The 24,293-nt window shown below is 35.9% G+C and overlaps 1 protein-coding gene across 1 annotated transcript in view; it reads right to left on the bottom strand.

The window, feature by feature from the left end:
- The window catches only part of Klhl1 (kelch like family member 1), a 363,866-nt gene that overhangs the window by 79,093 nt on the left and 260,480 nt on the right, over positions 1 to 24,293 (bottom strand). The window contains exon 7 of the mRNA XM_021203301.1: positions 1,363 to 1,587. Within this exon, the coding sequence (XP_021058960.1) occupies positions 1,363 to 1,587 (225 nt within the window). The remainder of the gene's footprint in view (positions 1 to 1,362; positions 1,588 to 24,293) is intronic.

A 24,293-nucleotide genomic window follows, 5' to 3' on the forward strand; every position in this document is an offset into this window, starting at 1 on the left:
CCAGGGACTAAACAGTCAAACAAAGAAGGTCCTGTGAAGCCTCTATGCCCCTGTGTAGGGGAATATGTGGGCCAGGAACTGGGAGTGGGTGGATTGGTGAGCAGGGAGAGAGGGGGCAGGGGATAGAGGATTTTCGTAGGGGAAAACAAGAAAAGGGGTAACATTTGAAAAGTAAATAAAGAAACTATCTAATTAAAAAAAAAAAAAGAAGAATCTTGTCTATTTGATTTGCTCTTTGGTCTCTAATTCGTGTGAGAAACACTGCCTTCCAGATTGGCATGATGCTTAGTATGATACATCAGATAGTTTACCTTATGGTCCCATTTCCATATGGGCATTTCTGATGCATTTTCAATGCATATGGCTTTGTAAATGGGTCCATTGAAACAGTGTTTTTGCCTTTCTATTTGAAAGTAATGCTCTTATCTTAGATTGATAGCAGAATGGGTATATATGTGTGTGTTATAAGACATATTGCTGCATAAACATTATTTATATTACTTTATAAATTATTGTAGAACTTTCCTATGCATGTCTAAATATATGAATTTATACTTAAGATACAATGTCTTTAATATATTTAGCCTAAATACTTAAAATATGTGCCTTAATTTACCTGCATTATGTCAACTCTTTGAAAGAAGTGCTTTGCAATTCCTGTAATCCATGCACATGGAATGTAAATTCGAAAACTCCCTTTGTTCAATTACTCACATAAAAATATATAGAACTGAGTAATGAAAGGTATAATTTCATAATTAATATCATTGTTCAAAATTGAACTGTTTCTTCTAAAATACTTGAATATAATGTTGAAATACTTGATTCTCAGTTAGATATTCTGATTCCAAATCTTCTTCCTCATTAAATGAGATGCTCCATGAAGAAGCCTGTAACACTGGCTCAATGTCCCATCTATAGGGAATTCTTCTCTATTGTTTTCAAGAGGAGTAAACTCATCCCAAAGCAGTTAAATTTACCTTTTCTCGACACTGAGAGGAGCCATCAAATTCATCTAGTTTATAGGAAGCATTTTCTCTCTAGACTTCAATATGTTGTCTATCTAGTACATTATCTGTTTTTAGTACTTTTTCTGTATTTCATCTTATTCACACCAAACATATGAATATGAGTTTGTAAAAGTATGATGGACAGCTTAAGCTCTTTTGTGTGTGTGTGTGTGTGTGTGTATGTTTTGGCCTTCTTTCTCAACAACAGAACGCATATTTGGCAAGCCATGGAATGTTGAAAAACTTAAAGTATTATACTCCAAATCAACCATTTTATGGAAGAAATTATTTTAATGCATTTGTATTTTCAATGAAAGTTTTAAAAATATGTAAAATTAAATATAGGCCTTACCTAGACCATGCCTATGTGTTGACATTGGTGGTAAAACAGTCCATGTCTTGGTTTTGGGATTGTAACATTCAACAGTGTTCAAAGTCTTTAAGCCATCTCGACCTCCAATTACAAAGAGCTTGTCATCAATAACAGCGACACCGAACTGAAGCCTTCTGCCATTCATCATTCCTGCTTGAATCCACAGATTTGTTCTGAGGTCATACTTCTCTATGGTTGTAGCCCCTGGTAGAAAATAAAATCAAATGGTCATCAATCTCAATTAATCAATGAACAACCTGAACAATACATTGTAAATTAGAATGCAAAAGCATAGTAGACACATTTATTTGTCTCAAAGAAAAGCATGACATGAAAAGAAAATTAATGAGTCATTAACTTTTTCTCTTCTTTGTGGAGACTAATGATCAAACTCGATACATATATCCAGTGTTAAACTATTCATTTCATGGTAACAATGTTGGAAATCAATAGTCAAAATTTAAAACATTTCTATCTTATTGTTTATCATTTAAGTATGTTTCATAATCTTAGCTTGAGAAAATGAATGAGCATCCCTTTAAATGACAAAATTATATGTGCTGTCTATCTGTAACAATTTCTGATAGTATGTTAATTAAATCAAACATTACCTGGATGGAAACATTTGTTTTTACATTTTTATTTTGCCATAATTAGAGAGAGAGAGAGAGAGAGAGAGAGAGAGAGAGAGAGAGAGAGAGAGAGAGAGAGAGGCAGACAGGCAGGCAGACAGGCAGATAGACAGTCTGACAAACAGGTAGATAGATAAACAGAGACAGATAGATAAAACCTACCCCCCCCCAAAAAAAAAAACTTTATTGCCTGTAAGATGGCTCAGAATACAAGGTGCTTTCTGTAAGCTTTGATGATGTGTGTTTGATATCTAGAACCCATTGAATAGAAGGAAAAATATTAATTCTACACATTGTTATTTGACCTTTATGTATGCACTGTGGTAAAGAGGGTCAACATACATACACTGCACAAACAAAATAAATAAATGTGCTTTTATTTTCAACTGGAAGATGTTTAATAAATATTTACCATGATAATTAAACTTCTATAAAATTGACTGTAGAATAATAATAGACTTATAAAATGAAATTTTATCTTAAGTAATTACAGTCTCTAAATAATGACACTTTGTCTGAAAAAAGTATATAACCTTGAGAAATAAAATAACACATAACAGAAAAATTGAAGATGTCTAAATTAAATGGGCTTCTAAATGTAGTAGTATTAGTTTTGCTACTATTATAAAATATGACTGCTTAGAACATATTCACAAATATTTATATGATACAAAACAAATAAGAGATTATAATGTTTGGACTCATTGTTTAGCCTCAACTCACCAATATTTCATCTTAATAAATAAGCCATGAATTTTGTGTACTTTCATTCAAACATCAATGCTATTTTAATCGCAATGTTGGAAATTGTTTTTGCTTAGATAACATATAACTCCAAGTGTATTGATTAACTCTTCAGACTATAAACAGCAATAAAGAAACAAATATAAATATCCTGGAAGCAGGAATTTTACCAATTATTGTAATATGATATAATTTACTCTCAACTTATATTTAAAAGTAAGATAATAATCATGTAGAATCTTATATAATGAATTATCTGACATAGGTAAAAATAGAAACATTATTAAATAATTATAGGTGTTTTATGTGTGTGTGTATTTGTGTGATTTAAAAAATAATATACTTATTTTTTAGATTCATGTACATTTCTCTATTTCATTCCACTGTCATAAGTATATTTTCTGAGTTGAATTGCATCACTGAATAACTTCAAGATTGACAGACCATTAGCAAAGCCACAGAGCTTGCTCTCTACAAAATGTCATTATGGTCCTTTTGCTAAAGACAATAACCTTTATAATTCACTGAACATGGCCAAGTAAAGTTGGAGTCTACTGATAACCTTAACCCTACTATTTAATGTTCATGGAACTGTGAAGTTCTTTTAATACTACCAGAGGAGCAGGTAAACACCAAGCTAGCCTCAAACCTTTGAGTATACAATGGTGACTTCCTTGTAATATACACTGGTACAATAGTGGTACAGAAGGTATAGGAGCAACCCACAACTATCTGACTGGATTTACTACCTACTCCATGATATGGAACACATGCCTGACACTTCCCAGATGATCAAAGACTCTGAGACTTGTTTGTCCATGAACCTAAGTAAAAGAGGAAATATCCCCGTTTTTCTAACAGAACACAAAATGACTTCTAATCAAATTCATCTATACTCATAGATCTATGCCTTGATCAGCTGTTATTAGAGAGGTTTTCTCCTGCTGTAGATGGAATTCCTACAGCATCTACAATTATATAATGTGCAGAGAATGAGAGAGACCTGGGGATAACTCAGTTCTACATTAAATATTTCTATAAATCCTACCCCTCAGGGTTCAGAGAATTATACAGAAGAGGAGGCAGGAGATTGTAAAACACAGTAGTAAAGGAAAACAGCAGAAAGCAGCATCTTCTAGAGATGACAGTTCTGATGCACATAGGAACACAAGGACACTGGCAGCGTGTCCATGCTCTGAACAGATGCTTAGCAGATTGTCTGATCCAGATGGAGCACCAGCACTGAAAGGGACTTGGATGCCAGTTCTCATCCCTGTCATAGATGCTATCTCCAACTGATGACTACTTAAAGAAAAGGTCAGTTTAATCCAAAGGAGTGTTACTGGGTAAACAAACCACACTTAAGCAAATGCCCCATATTCAACAGTAAATGACCAACAAATGAACTTAACTTTAGTTTGGAGAATTTGTTTTGTTTTGTTTTGTTTTGTTTTGTTTTGTTTTGTTTTTCGAGACAGGGTTTCTCTGTGTAGCCCTGGCTGTCCTGAAACTCACTTTGTAGACCAGGCTGGCCTCGAACTCAGAAATGTGCCTGCCTCTGCCTCTCGAGTGCTGGGATTAAAGGAGAATTTTTTTTTTTTTTTTTGCCGCATAATTCTTTGACAGAGAATTTTTTTCTAACTTTACATATCATTTTCTTTATATTTCTGAATTTGTTTCTTTATGGGTTTTATTTGTCTCATTATTTTATTTATATTCTTTACTCAATTCAGTTTGTTTGTTTTTATTTTATCTTTATATTGTATTTCTTTCCTTTTAGATTTGTTTTCTAATGATATAGAGCGACAAAGGCTTAGGATTTAATTGGGTGTGCAGGTGTGGAGGATATGGGAGGAGTTGTGGGGAAACTGTAATCTTGACAAATTATATGAAGAAAAATCTAGTTTTAATTTTAAAAATTGCCTGAATTCTCAAACTTGGTAGCATTGGTTTTAAATACATTCCTTATTAGAAAATACATATATTCATGGATGTGTCTTTTGTAGTTAGCTCTTGGCAAATGATAACAGAAGAGCATAACTTAGTATTGATCAACCCAATCCCACTAGGCTCATACTGCAGGAGTAGGTAGACATGAAAGCGCTTGACACAGACATGAAAGCGCTTGACAAAATGTGTTGCCTTATTACCCAAAACCTTGCTGGAAAGCATCTCAGAGAACATGAAAAAGTGTTATCAAGTGAGGGAGGGGGTTGCCATCCCTCAGTCAAAACTCTGAGCCATAATTGTTCATGTCTGAAAGAACTACAGGAATGAAAATGGAGAGGACCCAAGGAAAAAAGGGACAAGTGACAGGCCCAAAGTAGGATCCCACTCAAGGGGAGGTCTGTTGCAGGATTTTCCCTGTACAAATCACATTAGGGTAGTGATTAGACAGGGAAAAGGGAGGTAGAGCTAAGAGTTGCAGAGGTGGGAGAGAAGAGGAAGGGAAGGAGAACAATGGCCATGGACTTGTACCTACATAGGGAATATAGAAATGGTCATATTTGGAAAAGGGAGGAAATAGCTAGAATTGATTGTACATCCATAATCTCATTTGCTAGAGATCTTTATAATTGTTACTAATTTGAAGTCGTAAGTTCTTATTTTCGTACAGAATTTATTTTGATGCCAAACCAAGGTTTTCATTGGTATAAATTTCTCCTATTGATACTAAAAATTTTAAAGTACAGGGCTTAGACCTGGTCCTTCTATTTGCTGTTATTATAAACTGATAAGAGATGTTTAAGCCTGTGAGTTTAGGGCCAAACAGCAAATTCATAGCTCTGAGTTTATTGTTAGGGTGCTTTCAAGATGTTAATTAGAAATGACTGAGAGTATATAAAGGGCAACAGTCCAGATTGCTTTACATAGATAGCTGGGTTTCAGAAATGTCAGAAATCTACAGAAGGTGTTGTATAATGCTATTTATCCACTTGTTGTAAAGGCTAGTCGGCTCCCCGTAGCTTTCCCTGTCTTGGATACAAAGAAGAAATTGAGCATCTATGAGTTACTCCAGTTGTGGTGAGACAGCCACTAGGCAAGGATTGCCTCATTTTCATTTACAGACATTATACTGTGCAGAGAAAGGACACAATTACAAGCTTAGGACAGTTTAATTCGGCTGAGACAGAGTAGGATAGTCTTTAACATTCTGTTTCTCTCAGGTCTGTCAGATGATTCTGGCCAGAAGGCTGAATACCAATATTTTGAAGAAGGAACTGTCCAGGTGATCAGCGGTCTCTATAAATTGGCTAAGTTTTAGAAGCTGTGTTAGGCTTCCTATATATTTTCAGCGAATATCAGTCATTTGTGGAGTTCTGTTGGGTTTGAAAGCTTATAGTCTCATAGCCAACCCAAGCTATTTACTCTAAGAGGAATAGATTTGAGAGGACGGTTTTCAGACGGTATTCCGTCTGAAGCTAAGATATAGCCAAGTGCAGAACTATAGTCTTTTAAGCTAGGAGAGAGGACAGTGTTCAATTTTATTGGAAAAACTTTTAGACTGGGTGTTAGGTCTATCTTATACCATGTAAATTACAAAGTGGTAAGAACTGTGCTCAATTAATATTTTGAAAGAAAGTTGTTTTTATTTTTTTCTTTTAACTAAACAAAAAGGGTGAAATATTGCAGGATTTACCCTGCCCACTCACACTAGTGCAGTGGGAGGCCTGTAATTCGACGGGGAAGAGGGATGCTGGGCTAAGAATTGCAGAGAGAGAGGGGGGAGAGAAAAGAAGAGAGGAATGAGAAGCATGGCTACTGATGTGTACCAATGTGGTGTTTTCTAGCCACAAGTAGCTATTTCACAAGGTTAGAAATATTGGGATCAAGCATTATCATTATCATTTGTCTCTGAAATTATAGTACTGGCATCTTTTAAATTGTGATATTATTAATACATAAATCTGATTGGTTAATTAAACATTAAGAGTCTTGATAGAATCATCGCTATTGTGATGTGATGGCTGATAAAGGGGCATTGAGTGGTAGGGAGATGAAAAGGGGAGTTCGAGAGATGTCTAGCAGAGTGACTGCCAAGTGAGATGGCCTGGCAGGAGCCCTGTGGCCCAGCATGGCCATAGAGTTGGTGGGCCGAGAGACTACCCTAGTGAGATCACCCTGTGGGTGCCCTGTGTCTGTTGGTTGATGGCACTAGTATGAGAACATGTGGGTTCCTTTTTTAAAATTTCCCACAACAGAGGTCCAAAGACCTGACACTATTATTGTGGTTATTGAGTGCTCACAAAAAGGGACCTATCATGACTCCCCTCTGATAGACTCAACAAGCAGCTGAAAGAGTCAGTTGCAGATATTTGCACCCAACTAATGGACAAAAGCTGCTGACCTCTATGATTGAATTAGGGAAAAGCAAGAAGAAGCTGAGGAGGAGGGTGATCCTGTAGGAGGACCAAAGGTCTCAGTTAACCTGGACTCCTGAGATCTCTCAAACACTGGACCACCAACCAGTCAGCATACACCTGCTGATATGAGGCCTCCGACATATACACAGCAGAGTACTGCCGGACCTAGGTTCAGTCAGAGAAGAGACTGGAGACCCTAGGCAGTTTAGCTGTCTCCTGAGGTGGGGAGGTGAGGGGTCCAGACATCCCTGAGGACACAGGGGCGGGGAAGAGGTGTGGCTTGGAGGGTGGACCTGTGGTGGGGGGAAATAAAATCTGGAGTGTAAATACATAAATAAATAAAAGATTAAATTTATGAGAAGTTGTTTTGCTCATCTAGGGAATTAGTTTGGTATAAATGAAGTTAATCTGACCTGAGAAACCACATGCATTTTTATTCATGCATGAATTGTGGATTTGAAGTGAGTGTCAAATCATTCCCCAAACGAGTTAGACAAGTCTTACATCTGAACAGATGATTTTGTGCTTTCACAGATTTTTGCTTATTTCTGTATTACAATGGTATCTACTCACTTATCTTAAGTTGCTATACAAGAAATAGCAGCTCATCTGTTTTCAATATTCAAATTATACACCACATCTATATTTTATGATTACTATAGGAAAAACTATCTCAAACTCACTGGCTTAATAACGCAAATATATTTTCTTACTGGTGACAGTCAAAAATGTGACACAGACTAAAATCATAGTGACAGAGTTGCCTTCCTTTCAGGAGCCCAGGGAGTTAAAAAAATAAAATGTTTTCTTTTTGCCTGTTCTATGTTCCAGAGAATACCCATCTTCTTTATAGGCCCTTCTAAGAACATAACAAAATATATTCATCTCTCTGACATTGTCCAATATGGGCTTAACTTCAGTATTCTATAACATTGTTACATATGTGTATGTTACTACCTGTAGCAGGATTTTCCCTATCCAATTAATTTAATTATTAATACGACAAGAAACCTGTGATTGGACGGGGGGAAAGGAGGCAGAGCCAGGCATTGCAGAGACAGGGTCAGAGGAGACAGGTAGCAAGATGGAGGACGAACAGGATGATTCGGGTTCCTCATGACTTTAAATAGCCATAGGTAGCTATAATATCATACTGGGAGAGAATAATTGGGGTAATTGTCTAATCTAGGTAGGCAGCCTGTATCAGTATCAATTGGCTCTGAATTTATTGTGTGGGCATCTTGTGTATTGAGAATTTATTGATATATAAATGTGACTGATTAATTATAAGCTTCTAGAGTTTTGTTTTACTGGGTTACTGGAACGTGGGACTGCTGACCACAAGGGGTTCTTGGCTGAGGAGTTACAGGCAGTACTGAGACAAGTGAACCAGAGCTAGAAAGACAGTGATTGGTCACTGCAGGGACTAGCTTAAAGACAGAGGAGGCAAGACCACCACTGGGACAGGGAATATCTGGGTGTAGCACAGGAACTTGACAATCTTTTTAAATATTTCCCACAACTACCAACAGATTAGTAATCTCAGTCTATTTATTTATTTATTTATTTATTTATTTATTTATTTATTTATTTATTTTATTATTTATTTTATTATTTATTTATCTATTTGTTTATTTACTTATTTTATTAGATATTTTATTTATTTACATTTCAAATTTTATCCCCTTCCCTCGTTTCCCCTCTGAAAACCTCCCTATCCCATCTCCTCTCCCCCTGCTCACTAACGCACCCACTCCTTCTTCCCTGTCCTGGCATTCCCTACACTGGGGCATTGAGTCTTCTTGAAATCAAGGGCCTCTCCTCTAATTGTTGTCCTACAAGGTCATCCTCTTCTACATATGCGGCTGTAGCCCTGAGTCCAATTCTTAATTTAATATGTATTACATTTTCGATTATATGTGTGTGTGTGTGTGTGTGTGTGTGTGTGTGTGTGTGTGTGTGTGTATTGTGCACATATTTCTACATGTGGGAGTGCAGATAGCTATGAAGGCTAAAGAAGTATGATGATATGAGAACCAAAATTCATTAATCTACAAGATATTTTTTCTTACTAAAAAACCCTTTCTTTGGGGTCATGCTCTAAGTTTACAGGGTTAGTACAATGTCATAATTTCAGGAAGCACATAGGCATGCTGCTTGAGCAGGAATTGATACCTTTGCATTCTTATATGTAGGGAGCAGACAGAGGAGGAGATGAAGCTTGCCATGGGCCTTCAACCTCAAAGTCCACCTCAGTGACAAATCTCCAATAATATCACACATACTTTACCAACTAATTCCCTCCAACATTCTAATCTGTCCTAAACAGTTATACTAAATGGGCAGAAAAAAAGAAGTTATAAAGTATCACTGAAGGTTTACAACCACTAATTTTCAAATCCCCGAAAAGAGGCTCATTGGTTTTACTTTAGTCAGGATAATATTTAGGCAAGAATTCAAGCATGCACATAAACACGTGTGGTGGGTGGGTGATGGGACTTGAGCTCTAGTGGTTCTGTCATGGAGTAGTTATCAGAACAGGATCCCCAGTGGAGGAGCTAGAGAAAGGACCCAAGGAGCTAAAGGGGTTTGCAACATAGAAGGAACAACAATATGAATCAACCAGTATCCCCAGAGCTCCCAGGGACTAAAGCAACAACCAAAGAGTACACCTAGAGGGACCCATGGCTCCAGCTACATGTATAACAGAGGATGGCTTTGTCAGACATCAACAGGAGGAGAGACCCTTAGTCCTACGTAGGCTTAATGCTGCAGTGTAGGGGAATGCCAGGATAGGGAATCAGGAGTGGGTAGGTTGGTAGGCAGGGGGAGGGGGAATGGATAGGAGGTTTTTAGAGGGGAAATTAGGAAAAGACATAACATTTGAAATGTAAATAAAGGAAACATCTAGTTAAACAACAAAACAAACAGAAAACAAAGGGAATGTTACAGAAGAATTTCAACTGAGTGCATTAAGTGCCTAGTAGGAGAGGCTCAGAAGGATCTCTCCAGAATGACCACAGACACAGAGCCAGGCAAATATATGCACTATTTAACTTGACCTTAAGGTGTTGTAGCATCTCCACTGGCCTCATTCTTTACATTACAGTCAGCAAATTGAATTGCCCAGTATTAATACAAAGGGAAAGTTGGCAGGTTTTCTAGTTCATAGGAGGTACATCAACGCTTCCCTGAAGAGGCACAGAGAAAATATTGGGTGGGGATGGAGTACACTCAAGCACATTGCAAACCACATTCACGTCCCTGTACCAAGCCTCTGCATCTGCTTTAGTACAGTTAGTATGCATTCGCATTCTGTAAACCATATCTCCACACCCTAAAGCTTAAGTCTTTCACTAAATAATCTTTCTCTTGGTATGTAACTTAGAGGAAAAGAGTTCAGTAATGAAGACATGAATGTATTTTGTGAAATATTGTCTATCAAAAACAATAAGGTTTATTGCAACACATCCTCAACAGTGCTTCATTATACAGAGTTTAAAAATAGATAAGAAAGAATAATTTGTATTTGTGGAGTATACATACACTAGTCAAAATTAGTGACTATTTTCGTATTTGGTTTTTCTGCTTCATAAATGTTTTTTTAGTTTTGTGAGTTTGAGTACCTGCGCATGTGTGTGTACATGTGTGCATGTGTGTTTTGTAGATATACATGTGTGGAGGTGCATGCCAATGTGAAACAGTCACTTAGAAGAGATCAGTGTGATGCCTTGAATTCTGCTCTGCTAGTCCCTAAATTAGTACCTTGAGACAGAGTCCCTTATTGAAACCAAAGTGTGGTTAGCAGTCAGAAAGTCTGCAAAATCATGTTTCTCTTCTGACTGTTCTAGGGGAACCTGCATGCATGGATCATATCTGGTATCTTGCATGGCTATTTGAATGTAGTTTCTTTGATCTCACAAACTGAGAAATGTAGTTTCTGTGCTCTTACAAACTGAACTATTTTTCTGGGTCCTACTTTGTCATTTTCAAAAACTCAAGTATATTTTCGATAAACACATTTTTTTTCTGGTAAAATTTGTTAGTTGAAATATTCTTTAAAAAGTGTTCCTACCGATGTGTTTCATTGTCTGGATGTATTTCATCAAAATTATTATCATTATTTCTTTTCCATTTTTCAATTTGGATATGATGGCAGTTCCTCCTTTTGTTTGAAAGTCATGCATTCCCTTTGGTGTTTATTATGCCAAAGAAAGAACAAATTCATTCAGGTTAATTTCAGGTTTTTGTGCCTTAAATAAAGAGAAAAATTGTCATTATATAGATTCAAATATCAATATGAATAGGAGTAGGCCACTATTGTAATAAGTTATTTTATAAAAGATTCAAAAGGCACCATTCATATGAAGACAGAATAATTTGTGTCTAACCTTAATTAAATAATTATACATTGTCACTAATGTCTAAGAAGTAAAGTCGCATCTTTTAAGTGTATGTTATAAATCTGGTATAATAACATCTTGAGAGTTTTTCTAATCTGCAGAATACCTTTTTAGTTTAAAGGTGCCAATTGTTTCTTTGATATTGCCATTGGTAAATCCTGGAACAGTATTTATAATAAATTAAAACTAATTTAAGGTAGAAATATATATATATATAATCTCCAGAATCAACCAACAATAAATATATGCAACTAATCTAAAATAATGTCAAGTTTCATAAATAAACATACTGAGTCATGTCATCTTGGACAAACTACAGTTTGGCAGTGGTAGATCTACAAAGTTTACATGCTAAGCTCTAGATTGCTTGTTAATATTACATTATTTTAAAGGTTGTTATAGAAGAAATTGCTATCACTCTGCATGCTTTACTTTTATACAGCAATATTCTGTAAAATGTATACTCTAATTTACTAAATTAATGTAGCAATTGAATTCAATTGGAAATCTCATTTCTAATATACAGAATGTGTAATAACATTAATAAGTTTGTCTTTGCAACAGGGTTTTTAATATGCTCATTTTTAATCATTCTTAAATTTATAGTATAAATGAACCACATAAAACTGATTTAAAGCATACATTTAAATGGGAAATTTTCTATGATGTTATTTGAATAATGGAACTATAAGTAAAGCATCATAATGCTAACAAAAATTGTGAAAAAATTCATTGTGTTAGGATTTTATAGCCTTGATACAACCCTGGGATTAAAGTATTTTATTTCAGTTTACAACTCTCAGGACACATTTCAGTATTGAAGGATTTCAAAACAGTAACTCAATGGAGGAATGTCAAATAAGTAGAAAATACAGTCTTTGATTTGAGAACAACTGAAATGTTATTAAATTTTATCAAAATACAGTAAGAGTAAGGAAAAGTTTCTGAGTAGTGAATTGTAAATTAATGAGCATTTAATTTTCTCTAAAAGCTTTTGAGACTGAGTGAATTTCATTTTTATAAAGATGTAATTAGAATTATTTTATGACTATTTTATAAATAAAACTTTCGTTATTTGCTGAGTATTCTTCACAACACAATTGGTTAATCATCACTAACCTAATTTTCAAGCCCATATAGTGAACTTTACTGTTTCACCTTCCTCAGTTCATTTATATTAAATATAAGTGATTGGCAGTATTTATAACTTCCTCATCTTCAGATATTTTTTAAATTACTTTGAGAACTTGATTATAATAAAATATTTCTCCCTTGACTTATACACTCAATACTTCAAGGGACCAGAAATGATATTCCTATGTGATTTTGATAATATGGCTGCTGAAGAATGTAGCAATTTGACTATTTATTAATAAAAGGGGCAATTGGAAAATTTGGAACAATAACAGAAGATATCAACATAATGTTTGAAGGTAGAGAGGGACACTGAAAAAAGAATTCAAAATTCTTTTGTAGGAAGCCAGGTGCCAGGCAGCATCAAAATCATCTAATTATAAGGAGAGATTTGTGCGACCAATCTGAAAGCAATTTGGATTTGGAAGGCTCCTATACACCATCCAAGAGGACAGTTAGGGCAAGACTTCATTCTTTATGGGACTTAAGAGAGAACTTAAGCCAGCCACCCCAGATTTTGAAATTGATATAATCTGAGATAATATATGATTGTGATCTAAATTGCCAGGTATGATAATAATTAGAATAGCAAAACTCTGTTAATTTTATTTGTATTTTAATGTATAGAGCACACTCTCATTCCAACCTTAATAGAATTTAGAAAGTTAATGGAAACATAAAATCATTTCCCTCATGATACAAGAAACAGTCTCTTTTCTAAAACACAAATGTTGAAAAAAATGGTCAAATTGTTTTTGAAGCCCAATTCTCAGTCTCTGTAGATGATGTTCATTGATAAAAGCAATTGTGATGACAGCAATTAGTGCTTATGGATTCTGCTTTGGCCTTACGGAAGGCAGGATTTGTTGCAATATGCATAATTCAATTATTTAGCAACCTCATTTATCTTGAACACAGACAGCACAAAATTAAGTGATAAGTTTTTTGAACTGACAAAATAGATGTCAAAAAAGACGCCTCAGCTGGCGATAAATCTTCTTTCAATGCACTAGAAAAGCCCTAAGGTTTTTTACAAAGCTTTTTGTCTATGGTTTTAATGGAACATTAATAAACTGAGTTACCTGACTTCTAAGGCTTTTTACAAACCCATAAATTAGAAAGAGCTGGGGCAGCTGAAAGCTGCAAATAGCTAACACTGAGGGAGCAAACAGTGAAAACATGCATTGATTTACCACTGAGCAATCATTTACTGCTATTAAGTGGGAAAAATCAATTTATGAAATACTTAGAGAGACTCTTAGTCCAATACTGATGATGATCTTGATGCTATCAAATCATTATGAAATGATAACAACATGAAATATATTCTCTTTAAGAAAGCAGCTAATAATGACAGGTATTTCAGAAAAAAAAAGTAAAACCAAGTTGTTTTTTTCTGATATTCATGATAACAGAGACAGAGCTTTGAAATGATTATAGTAATCATCATCCATCGCTTATTTCTTGAATTTATCATTGAATAAACATTTCATCAACTGCCATACATCCACATTTTTTATGAAAATGTATTGTAAATCACATACTTTAAATGAATGCACATGACACCATGGCAGGTAAAATATTGCTTGAAAATACAGGGAAATTATTATTTTCTTTCTATTTTATTATATAAGGAAGATATATAAACATTATAATCATCAAAATAATTTTTCATGTGATAGGTAACCAACCAGATATGTGATAATATTAGTGGCTGACACAGCCGGGCATGGTGGTGCACGCCTTTAATCCCAGCACTCGGGAGGCAGAGGCAGGCGGATTTCTGAGTTCGAGGCCAGCCTGATCTACAAAGAGAGTTCCAGGACAGCCAAGACTACACAGAGAAACCCTGTCTTGAAAAACCCAAACAACAACAACAACAACAACAACAACAAAACAAACAAAACAAGCAAACAAACATACACAAACAAAAAACAAAATATTAGTGGCTGACATTAGTGATAAGAAAGCAAATTGAAAACCTAAGAACTAAAAATTCTCTTAATCTCTAAGCCAACTCTCCAGGCCCCATTTCAATTTCTTTATAAAAGTTAAGCCCACTAATATTATGAAATGAGGCTATTTAAAAGAAATCATCAATAACAGTGATTATGGAAGAATAAGACCAGTGAGCAAAGCTCAGATGTGAGAGGAAGAAAAATAGAGAACTTTGGAAGAAAATGTCATGTGAATGGTTAAACGTGTAAGAAACCTTGAATGATGATTTATTTTGGGTATTAGTATATTGCATAATCTTAATTACATCATGATAGCATTTTACTATTATTAATTTAAGTGTGACTTACTAAGAAATAAATTCTTAGAAGATTGGACAGTCTCTAAGAGAAAGCAACTGAAGAAAATAACATAATAAATATACAATACATATCATAGACATTTGATTAATTAAAATTGAGAAAGAAATAATATTAATTAATTACTATGAAAGGTTAATCATTTATTGATGACCCATAATTAATTATTGATGATTAATAATTATGTAAATAATGAATTTCCCTTACATGGCTCAAATCAATTGCCAGGACTAACCATAACTAAAATCTTTCAAATTGAGTCAGAGTAAATCATTCCTCCTATTAAATTGCTTTTAAGTTCTTTGTCACATTGGGTAAGAGGCTGACTAACACTGGAAATTAGTTACAAATATGTAAAGTCATTGCTAAGACTAATCCTGATAGTGGGATTCTTAAGACGCAGAATGAGGGATGGGGGTTGCAAGGCAACTATGGGGGTCACTTTCACTGATATTCCTTGGAGGGAGAGAGATGGATCCTGAGGTGGCAACCCCATACCTAGGCAGGATTCCCAGTGGAAGTATAAAGAGAACAACCCATCCACAAAACCTTCAACCCAAAATATGTCTTCCATACAAGATGTGCAGGGACTAAGATGGAGCAGAGATAGAGGGAACTGGCAAGCAATGACTGTTGCAAATTGAGATCCATCCCATAGACAAGAAATAATCCCTGACATTATAAATGATATTCCGTTATGCTTGCAGACAGGAACCTAGCATAACTGTCCCCTGAGTGACTCCACCCAGCAGCCTATGGAATCAACAGAGAATCACAGCCACACATTACATGGAGCTTGATGAGTCTTGTGGCAGAGTTGGGGAAAGGATTGAGGGACCCAAAGAGGACAGGGACGCCATAGAAAAATCAATGGTGTTAACTAACTTGGACACTTGGGAACCCCTGGAGACTGAAACATCAACCACAGAGCTAGCAGAGGATGGACCTAAGATCCCTTTGCATATGGAGCATATATGCAGCTTGGTCTTCATGTGGGTCCCCCAATATCTGGAGCAGGGGCTTATCTTGAATCTATTACCTGACTGTGGACACTTTTCACCTAACTCAGCTGCATTGTGTGATCTTGGTTGAATAGTATGTGCCTAGTCCTTCAATGACTTGATGTACCAGGGTGGGGTAAAACGTGGGGAGTCTTCTCCTTTGCAAAAAGGAAGATGGGGAAATGGTGGAAGGAGATGTGTGAGGGAGAACTGGCAGTAGATGGGCGCTGATAGGGATGTAAAGTGAATAAATAAATTAATGAAAATAAAGGAATAAAATTTTATCTTACAAAGACTTTGGGGAAAATGGTGGGAAGCAGTTTAAAAATATAGGGATAAAGCAATGTATATATAAAGCCTTACAGTGTGATTTTGTGAGTGCTTAGAAGCTTAGAACACTAATATGAATTCAGAGAGTAAGATTATATTATGAGGCTTCAGATGCGGAAAAGGACTGTTGCAAATTGAAAAATGCCATGCATTCTACAGCCTGGCAAGAACTTGGAAACAAGCTAATCATGCTAGAAGAGGAAATCTCAACACTACCAAGAACTTGGGTTTCCTAGCACACAGCATTGGTTTTTGGTTGCTACTGCAAGCCACAGTAACAATGAGAACGATGAAGAAAAAGAGAAAGAAAGGGAAAGCTGTAGATTTCCAAGAAAAGCAGCATGATTAAGTTGTTGCTATAGAAGGTAAGATTAATAGAGAGGTGTGCACCTTTAAAAATGAGACAAGAATTCACGAAAAGGAAAAGATGTTATTGTCTTAGGAAGTCATTTATTAAGACAGCACTAGTCATGGAGCCTCACTTGAAAGGTTTTGGCAGAGTGACCCTCTTCACACAGGATGTCTAGGATGTTTCATTCTTTTAGCTGTCCAGTTGCTCAGAGACTGCTATGACTGAGATCTAAGTGGGATCAAGATGTTAGATCTCCTGCTAATACCCAACGTTTTCATGTGGGAAAGGTTTTGCAAGCATGCAGATTAGAGACATGAAGATGTCTCCCACAGAATTCTATTGGAAGCCTGTGACCCAGACAATGATCAAGTGGATCAGAATTCAGATTTCAAACCATAAACCTGAGGCACAAGATGCAGTGGAAAAACCAGAAAAATCATGAAGAACAAAATATGAAATATTTGCCAAGGAAAATGCAGCTAAAATTAGTACCTACACACAAGTGAATGGGTGTCTGTTTGCTTAGGCCTTTATAAGTCCATCATATGTTTCAGATGTCAGAGGTGGAGCCCCAAGACATGAAGCATGTAGTCTTTGGAAGAGTAAAATTTTGATTACATGCCTCTTTTGATGTACACATCCCTCCCTTATGAAATAAGAATGTGGCTTATTTTGCTCTTCAAAAGCACTGATTGATAAAAGTTTGTATCTAGTTTCACATGATATTGTCAACATGAATTTTTGAAAAATATTGGACCCATTAGATTTACTTGGACTCATGAAGATGGAGCAAATACATTCCTCATTTCAACATGGCCATAAGGCTTTACCAGATGAGGACAAATTTTATGACTTGAACATAAAGTGTCCACTATAGATTCATATATAGTTGGTTTCATTTTTTTGAATGCTGGAAGAAACATTAGCAGAGGACACATCCTAAGTAGAGGATATAGAATACAGGGGATAAATTGTGAGTATTTGTTTTCTGTCCTCATCTTATTTCCTGAGTGGGGGGATGTGGCAAGTTCTCTGCTGCACTGTCTCCCTCTGTGTTATTGCCAGAAAACCATAGACTGAAAGTTATGAAGCTGGAGCTTTGCACTTCTGTGTTGTTCTGGTAATTATTTTTCTTTACACAGGAAAATTTTGAACACAACGCTCACAAGCTTGATGTTGAGCTCAGGCCCTAAAACTGAAGGAATGAGATGTTCCTCCTTCTGAAAGTGCTAATTATAGTTAATGGGAAGTCAATAAGAAGTGCAACAAGTTAAGAAGTCAATAAGTATATTTACTTCCTAATTATTAAATACGCTATATTATCAACAGACATATATATTATTCTATTATTACCAGTATTATTCAAAAATTTCATTCATGTATATAGTGTATTGTATTTTGAATAAATTTACCATAATCCCATTCTATTTAACATAAGCTTTATCACCTCTACCATATTTCTTTCCCAAGTTCATATTCTGGCCAAACAAACAAACATAAAACAATAACTAAAAACAAAAAAAAAGATCAAAAACCATTGTTGCATCTAGGAACATCCACTGGAACATTAGTAGCCTCTCAGGGAGAAAATTCCTGGAAAATACTCATTCTTTTATCTTTAAAGAGTCAGAAGTCACCTCAGCAGCCAGAAATCATTCTTATTGAGTCTCCTAACATCCATGTTGAGAGTTTTACTGACTTGATAGTGGTAACAAAATAGATGGTAGACTTTCAATCAACATGTAACATTACTCTCCATACATATGGGAAATGTGTATTTTAAACTATGTTATATAATGAGGAAATAGGTAATACGACAGTTTTAAATGTAACTGAGTATAATGTTTTAATATAAAGATAAGATCTTATAGTTAAAATTATAATCTGTTGTTTTATAAGTCAGGTACTAACATCAAAGTAAAGAGAACTTTATTATGATTAGCCAAATTCAGACTTATTGCATATCTACATTTTTACATCAAAGAATTCATAATTAAGATATCGTTGAAGAAAATGAACAAATAGATTAAAATGTTGTTGAGAGTTTTTTCCAATGTTCATCATCTTAATAAATATTTACTAAGCACAATAAGTTTCTACTATTTGACAGTTGTACTCATGTATCATGATATTTATAAATTAAGGTTTTTTTTTACTTCATTTAATAAATCAAGCCATTCCTTCATATGTTAGGATTGAGATGCTAATGTCTCAGTGTACACCTTCCACATAATGTGGTTTCAATTTTTCAGCCTTTATTCAAAATACAGGAAAAGTAAATGGAAGAAAAATTGAATGTCTTGAACATTGCTCACTAGTAAAGTTGAATCTGTGGCAAAAAAAATACACATTGCATCAGAGTGTTGTGAAGAACAAGAAGTCCCATTAATCTCCATCTGCAGCTATAAACACTTGAAAAACACAGTTTTCCTTTTTCATAAACAATCATTTGCCACACACCACTCAAAAAGTGTACAGCATCCTTATACATCATGGAAATGCAAATTAAAAGTGCTTTCTGACTCCAGCTAACCTCAGTCAGAAAAGCAATCATCAAGAAAACAAAAGGCAATAAATATGATATGTAGGAAGAGAGGAACATAGAAATTGTCCACATAACTGAAACTAGGTGTACCATGTGACTGCACTGTACCACTCTTGAATATGTACCCAAAAGATGCTAAGTGAACACACTACAGAGATCCTCGTGCATTCATGTTTATTTCTGCCCTGTTCACAATAGAAAAGAAACAAAACCAGCCTATGTAGGTAGATAAAGAAATTATGGTACAAAATGGAATTAGATTCAACTGTAAAGAATAATGAAACCATGACATTTGCATGGAAATGCATACAACCAGAAGTCAATAAGCAAAATATGCCAGACAGGTACTATGTGCATCCTCTCATGTGAGCCTAGACTATTTAGGCAGTGTGTGTGTGTGTGTGTGTGTGTGTGTGTGGCCATTAAACTAGAAAAGGAGATCATGAGTGAAGGGGAGTAGATTTCAAGGCCATGGATTGAATCAGGTAATGGAACACTTGTGATATGAGATGAGGAAGGAGTTAAAGTACTAGCTAGAGGAGGGCAGGAGACATAGGAGGAGTGGCAAAAATAAAAGAATGAAATCTAATGACACACTTGTAAGATGATGCCATAACAGAACTCTTTGCATAGTAGCCTAAAAGGTAAATAAAAATTAAAATGCAGGCTGTCTTTTTTGGATTATAAAACACATTTTTGAATAGTGGTAATGGCTGTATACTGTGAATATACTAATAAATCTACATAATTTTACAGTTTGTGCTATGTGAGTCAAATGTTGCAATAAAAAAGTTTAAATTCTTAAAAAAAAACCTTGAAAAGTCTTTGTAGCCATGAAAATCTTCTTACTTCATTCTGATTTATAGTGTTATATTTGGTGGAATCTTGGTGACTTCTACTTATCTCTATTTTATTGTTTGTCTTTATTCAGCTCATGGCAATTTAACCTTGCCAAGTTTCTTTCTCTATCAGAGAATAACTACATAGTGAAATCCTAAGGTATAGGTATAGGTATTTCTGAAACACATGAAAAACTCATACTCAGAGATGAAGGGCCAGTGATGGCCTAAAAATGATTTACTATGTTAGTATGGAGAGAAAATTTATTAAAAGTTATTATATACTTTACTGAAATGGATTAAAATTAATATAGGATACTCAATGACTTATAATTCAAATAGGTATTTTAAGACAATCACCAGTCATTCTTTATTTCTTAAAAACTCATAGAGAATATATAATAATGTGGTCTAAATCCTCAACCATGAAGCAGAATTACATTTTCATTAAATGAAATTCAGATGGTTTTGATTGAGGATGTCACCTATCATGAGAGTATGAGATAAATTTACAGTTTCAATAGGCACAGTGATTTGTCACTTTCCCAAGAAGACAAAGCGGTAACACCAAGTGTTATGGACTGATTCACTGTTCACCTTGCAGAGCCTCTTTCTGTTCCTTTTTAAAGAGCGTGGCTTGAGGGCTACAGTGCTCTGTGTTACAGACACTCTGGGAGGGACATCAACACAAATTTCACTTAACTCATGAGCATCTCTCCTAACTTTAAAAAGCATTATTAAGAAAGCAGATACAGTCATTTAACTCAGTTCCTCCACTGGTGTCCTTGGGGACTGTGATTCTCTGGCAAATGAATCTTAACAACTTGAAGGTGGACAGCGATTCCAGAAGGCAGCTCTTGTGTGCAAAGCAAAGCTGGCTTAGGCTGACAAGCTGTGATTCATGGCTTTGAGTTGTTTCTATAGCTTTGTGAAAAGCAGTGACCTTGAACCAGTAATCTCCATGATGTGCTTCAAGTTCAAAGAAAAAGAACTGAAGTGGAACTGAAGTGAATGACTGGAGTTACAGAGGGAGCATCCAGAAGGCTAGCACTCAAAAAACAAACCAATACGATTGCTTTTATTGTATCTATTTTATTCAATAATAAAAATATAAAAAAATCAAGATAGCATCTTAGGGTTACTGTATATCAATAATTTTAAAGATTTAGGTTTCATGACACAGAATAATAAGGGAATCATTTCCTTAATAAAAAATTTAGTTATGCTCAGTTATGTGCTTATCCAATTATAGAATTTCCGAATGAAAAGCTCTGCTTTAAAAGGTCCTGACAGTAGAACTGTGTATTTACTTCAAGTCAAGGAAGTGAAATAATCAGGTCAAATGGCTAATATCAGCAGATATGTCACTTTCTGGTTTGTCTCTCAACAATGATGACAATAATAGACAGATTCAGACTAAAATGATCTTGCTAAATCCTTTAATAAGAAAGAGAAAAAATATGCCATGCTTACCCCTAAAGATAGATAAATTCTTTATGTAAAATATAGGCAACTGTAAGGCATAAAATGAATATGAATATATCATTGGTTTTGCTCACTGTAAGATGATCAAAGGAGGGAAGTCATTTTGTCATTTTTAGATGGTAGTTAAATTTCTCCATGTTCATAAATTTTCAACTTCTTTCTCCCCTCCTTTATCCTTAGTAATATTAAAAGCGTTTGTTTGGTATTCGCATAGAATATTTACAGCTAGCTGATTAGACTGCAGTTGTTTGTCAAATTAATTATATGCCTTTGGCTACCAGTAAGTCATAAACAAAGAGGTAATACAGCAAGAAGAAATGAAAGCTGGTTTAATTCTTCTTGTCCACTCAGCTAACCACCATCTGAGTGCATATACTGTACTCTTGGGCTTGGCATGCCATTGGCAAGGTATATTTCACTGAGTTTCATTTAGTATCCATTGCTGTCCTGAGTAACATGATAAATGCAACAACCTAATAATTCAATTGTGTTACTATCACCTCTACTACATTCTGCTAGGAATATAGTTTTATAAGATACTCAGATTCCTTTAACTTAATTTGGACATTCCATGAAACCAAATAGTCTTCCTCAATTTATTTAGTTTGACTTCAAATGTCTCTCTGCTAGTCTGCTATTATACTGTAATAAGACAAGTTCATGAAGGAAGCTGTGTCAACAACTTCTGTGTCAACAAGAGAATGGTATGTTTCAAGATCTTTATTCTCCTTTGGATAAATCAAAACCAGGATGACTTTCAGATCCTTGAAGTGATATTCACATCCTACCATGACATACCAGCTCTGTTTCTTCATAGCAGGTAGCATAATTTAGCCTCATGACTAACATAGACAACCCTCACTTTTATGATTGTGCTACGCATGTATTTCTGGGACTACTATTGACTTCAATAACATCAATCTCCAAGCAGCAAGCCTCACATTCGATAAATCATAGCATCATTACTGTTAATAATTCCACCAAGTGTAAAATTTACTCCCTGTTCCCAATTCACAAATTGTTCCTTTGTATATTCACATCACATTATCCAATGACTGAAAGTGACTAATTTTGAGTCTCTTATAATTCCATTTTGCTTCTTTATTCTAAAGCTCCTAGGAACACACACACACACACACACACACACACACACACACACACAAACTTACACACACACACGCACACATATTGGGCAATGAACTATACACAGACAGTCTGGTCTCCAGTCGAGCTGAGGTCTGAACCCTGGAATTGTGATAATTCACCTACATGGCACTGTAGGTGTTCCCTCATGTCTCTTGGACTCAAGGCTCCTGTTGATGTTACCACCCCCACGGCCCCCACAGGAGAAGAGAGGCTAGTAGTCACATAGACAATGTCCGAAACTTCTGACCTTCAGGCTCCCAGTTACCTAGCAACACCCTAGATAACAGCTTACCATAAGAGGGACTGCTTAGCCCCACCTCACTCTCTTACTCTCCTCTCTCCTCTCACTCTCTTGCTCTCTCTCCTCTCTCTCTCTCTCTCTCTCTCTCTCTCTCTCTCTCTCTCTCTCTCTCTCTCTCTTTGTTTTTTTTTTGTTTGTTTGTTTTTTGTTTTCTAGNNNACTCTGTAGACCAGGCTGGCCTCGAACTCAGAAATCTGCCTGCCTCTGCCTCCCAAGTGCTGGGATTAAAGACATGCACCACCACTCCCAGCTTTCTCTCTTTCTTTCTTACTTTTTAGCCTTTCCTCTTTCTCTCTCTTTCCCACTTCTCTCCTCTTGGCAATGGCCGGTTTCTTTCTCTCTTTTACCTTCTCTCTTTCCCCCTGCCTTTCTACAATAAAGCTCCAAAACCATAGATTGTCTCTGTTCATCAAGGCCCACTGCTCTTGGATGATGGGATAGGCTTTCCTCTAATGAGCTGTTTCTAATCTCCCAATGGAAGAACTTCCTGTGCTCCAGTCAAGGCTTGGACTAAGGATTCTCGCCTACTTGGGAACCTCTCTCCCTTCTGCCCTCTCTCCCATAACCCTGAGGCCGAGGGTGTTGCCCCAGGCCCCTGGTTTTGGGGGCTGCCCCTTGTCCATCCCCCATTGAGTGGGGTCAGTGGCTTAGATGCCCACCCTGAGTGGAAAGCATGTGGCAGCCCTCCTGCTTCTGCCTGCCCAGAGCACAAGAGGAACTCTGGCCAGATGTTGACTATCCTCCCCTCTCCCCTTTCCCCCACCCCACCTTAGTACACACACACACAAACACACACACACACACACACACACACACAGAGAGAGAGAGAGAGAGAGAGAGAGGGGGGGGGATTCCCTGAACAGAATACCAATGGCACATGCTCCAAGATCAATAATCTACAAATGGAACCTCAAAATTGAAAACCTTCTGTAAGGCAAAGGACACTGTCAATAAGACAAAACAGCAACCCACAGATTTGGAAAAGATCTTTACCAACTTATATCTGATAGAGGACTAATATACAATGTATACAAAAAACTCAAGAAGTTAGAATTCAGAGAGGTAAATAACCCTATTTTTAAAATGGGGTACAGAGCTAAACAGAGAATTCTCAACTGAGGAATCTCAAACGGTTGAGAAGCACTTAAAGAAATGTTCAACATTCTTAGTCATCAGAGAAATGCAAATCAAAATGACCTTGAGATTCCACCTCACACCAGTCAGAAAGGCTAAGAACAAAAACTCAGGTGGTAGCAGATGCTGGTGAGGATGTGGAGAAAGAGCAACACTCCTCCATTGTTGGTGGGAGTGAAAACTGG

Source organism: Mus pahari, chromosome 8 (genome assembly GCF_900095145.1).
Source record: "Mus pahari chromosome 8, PAHARI_EIJ_v1.1, whole genome shotgun sequence".
In the NCBI taxonomy this organism is placed as follows: domain Eukaryota; kingdom Metazoa; phylum Chordata; class Mammalia; order Rodentia; family Muridae; genus Mus; species Mus pahari.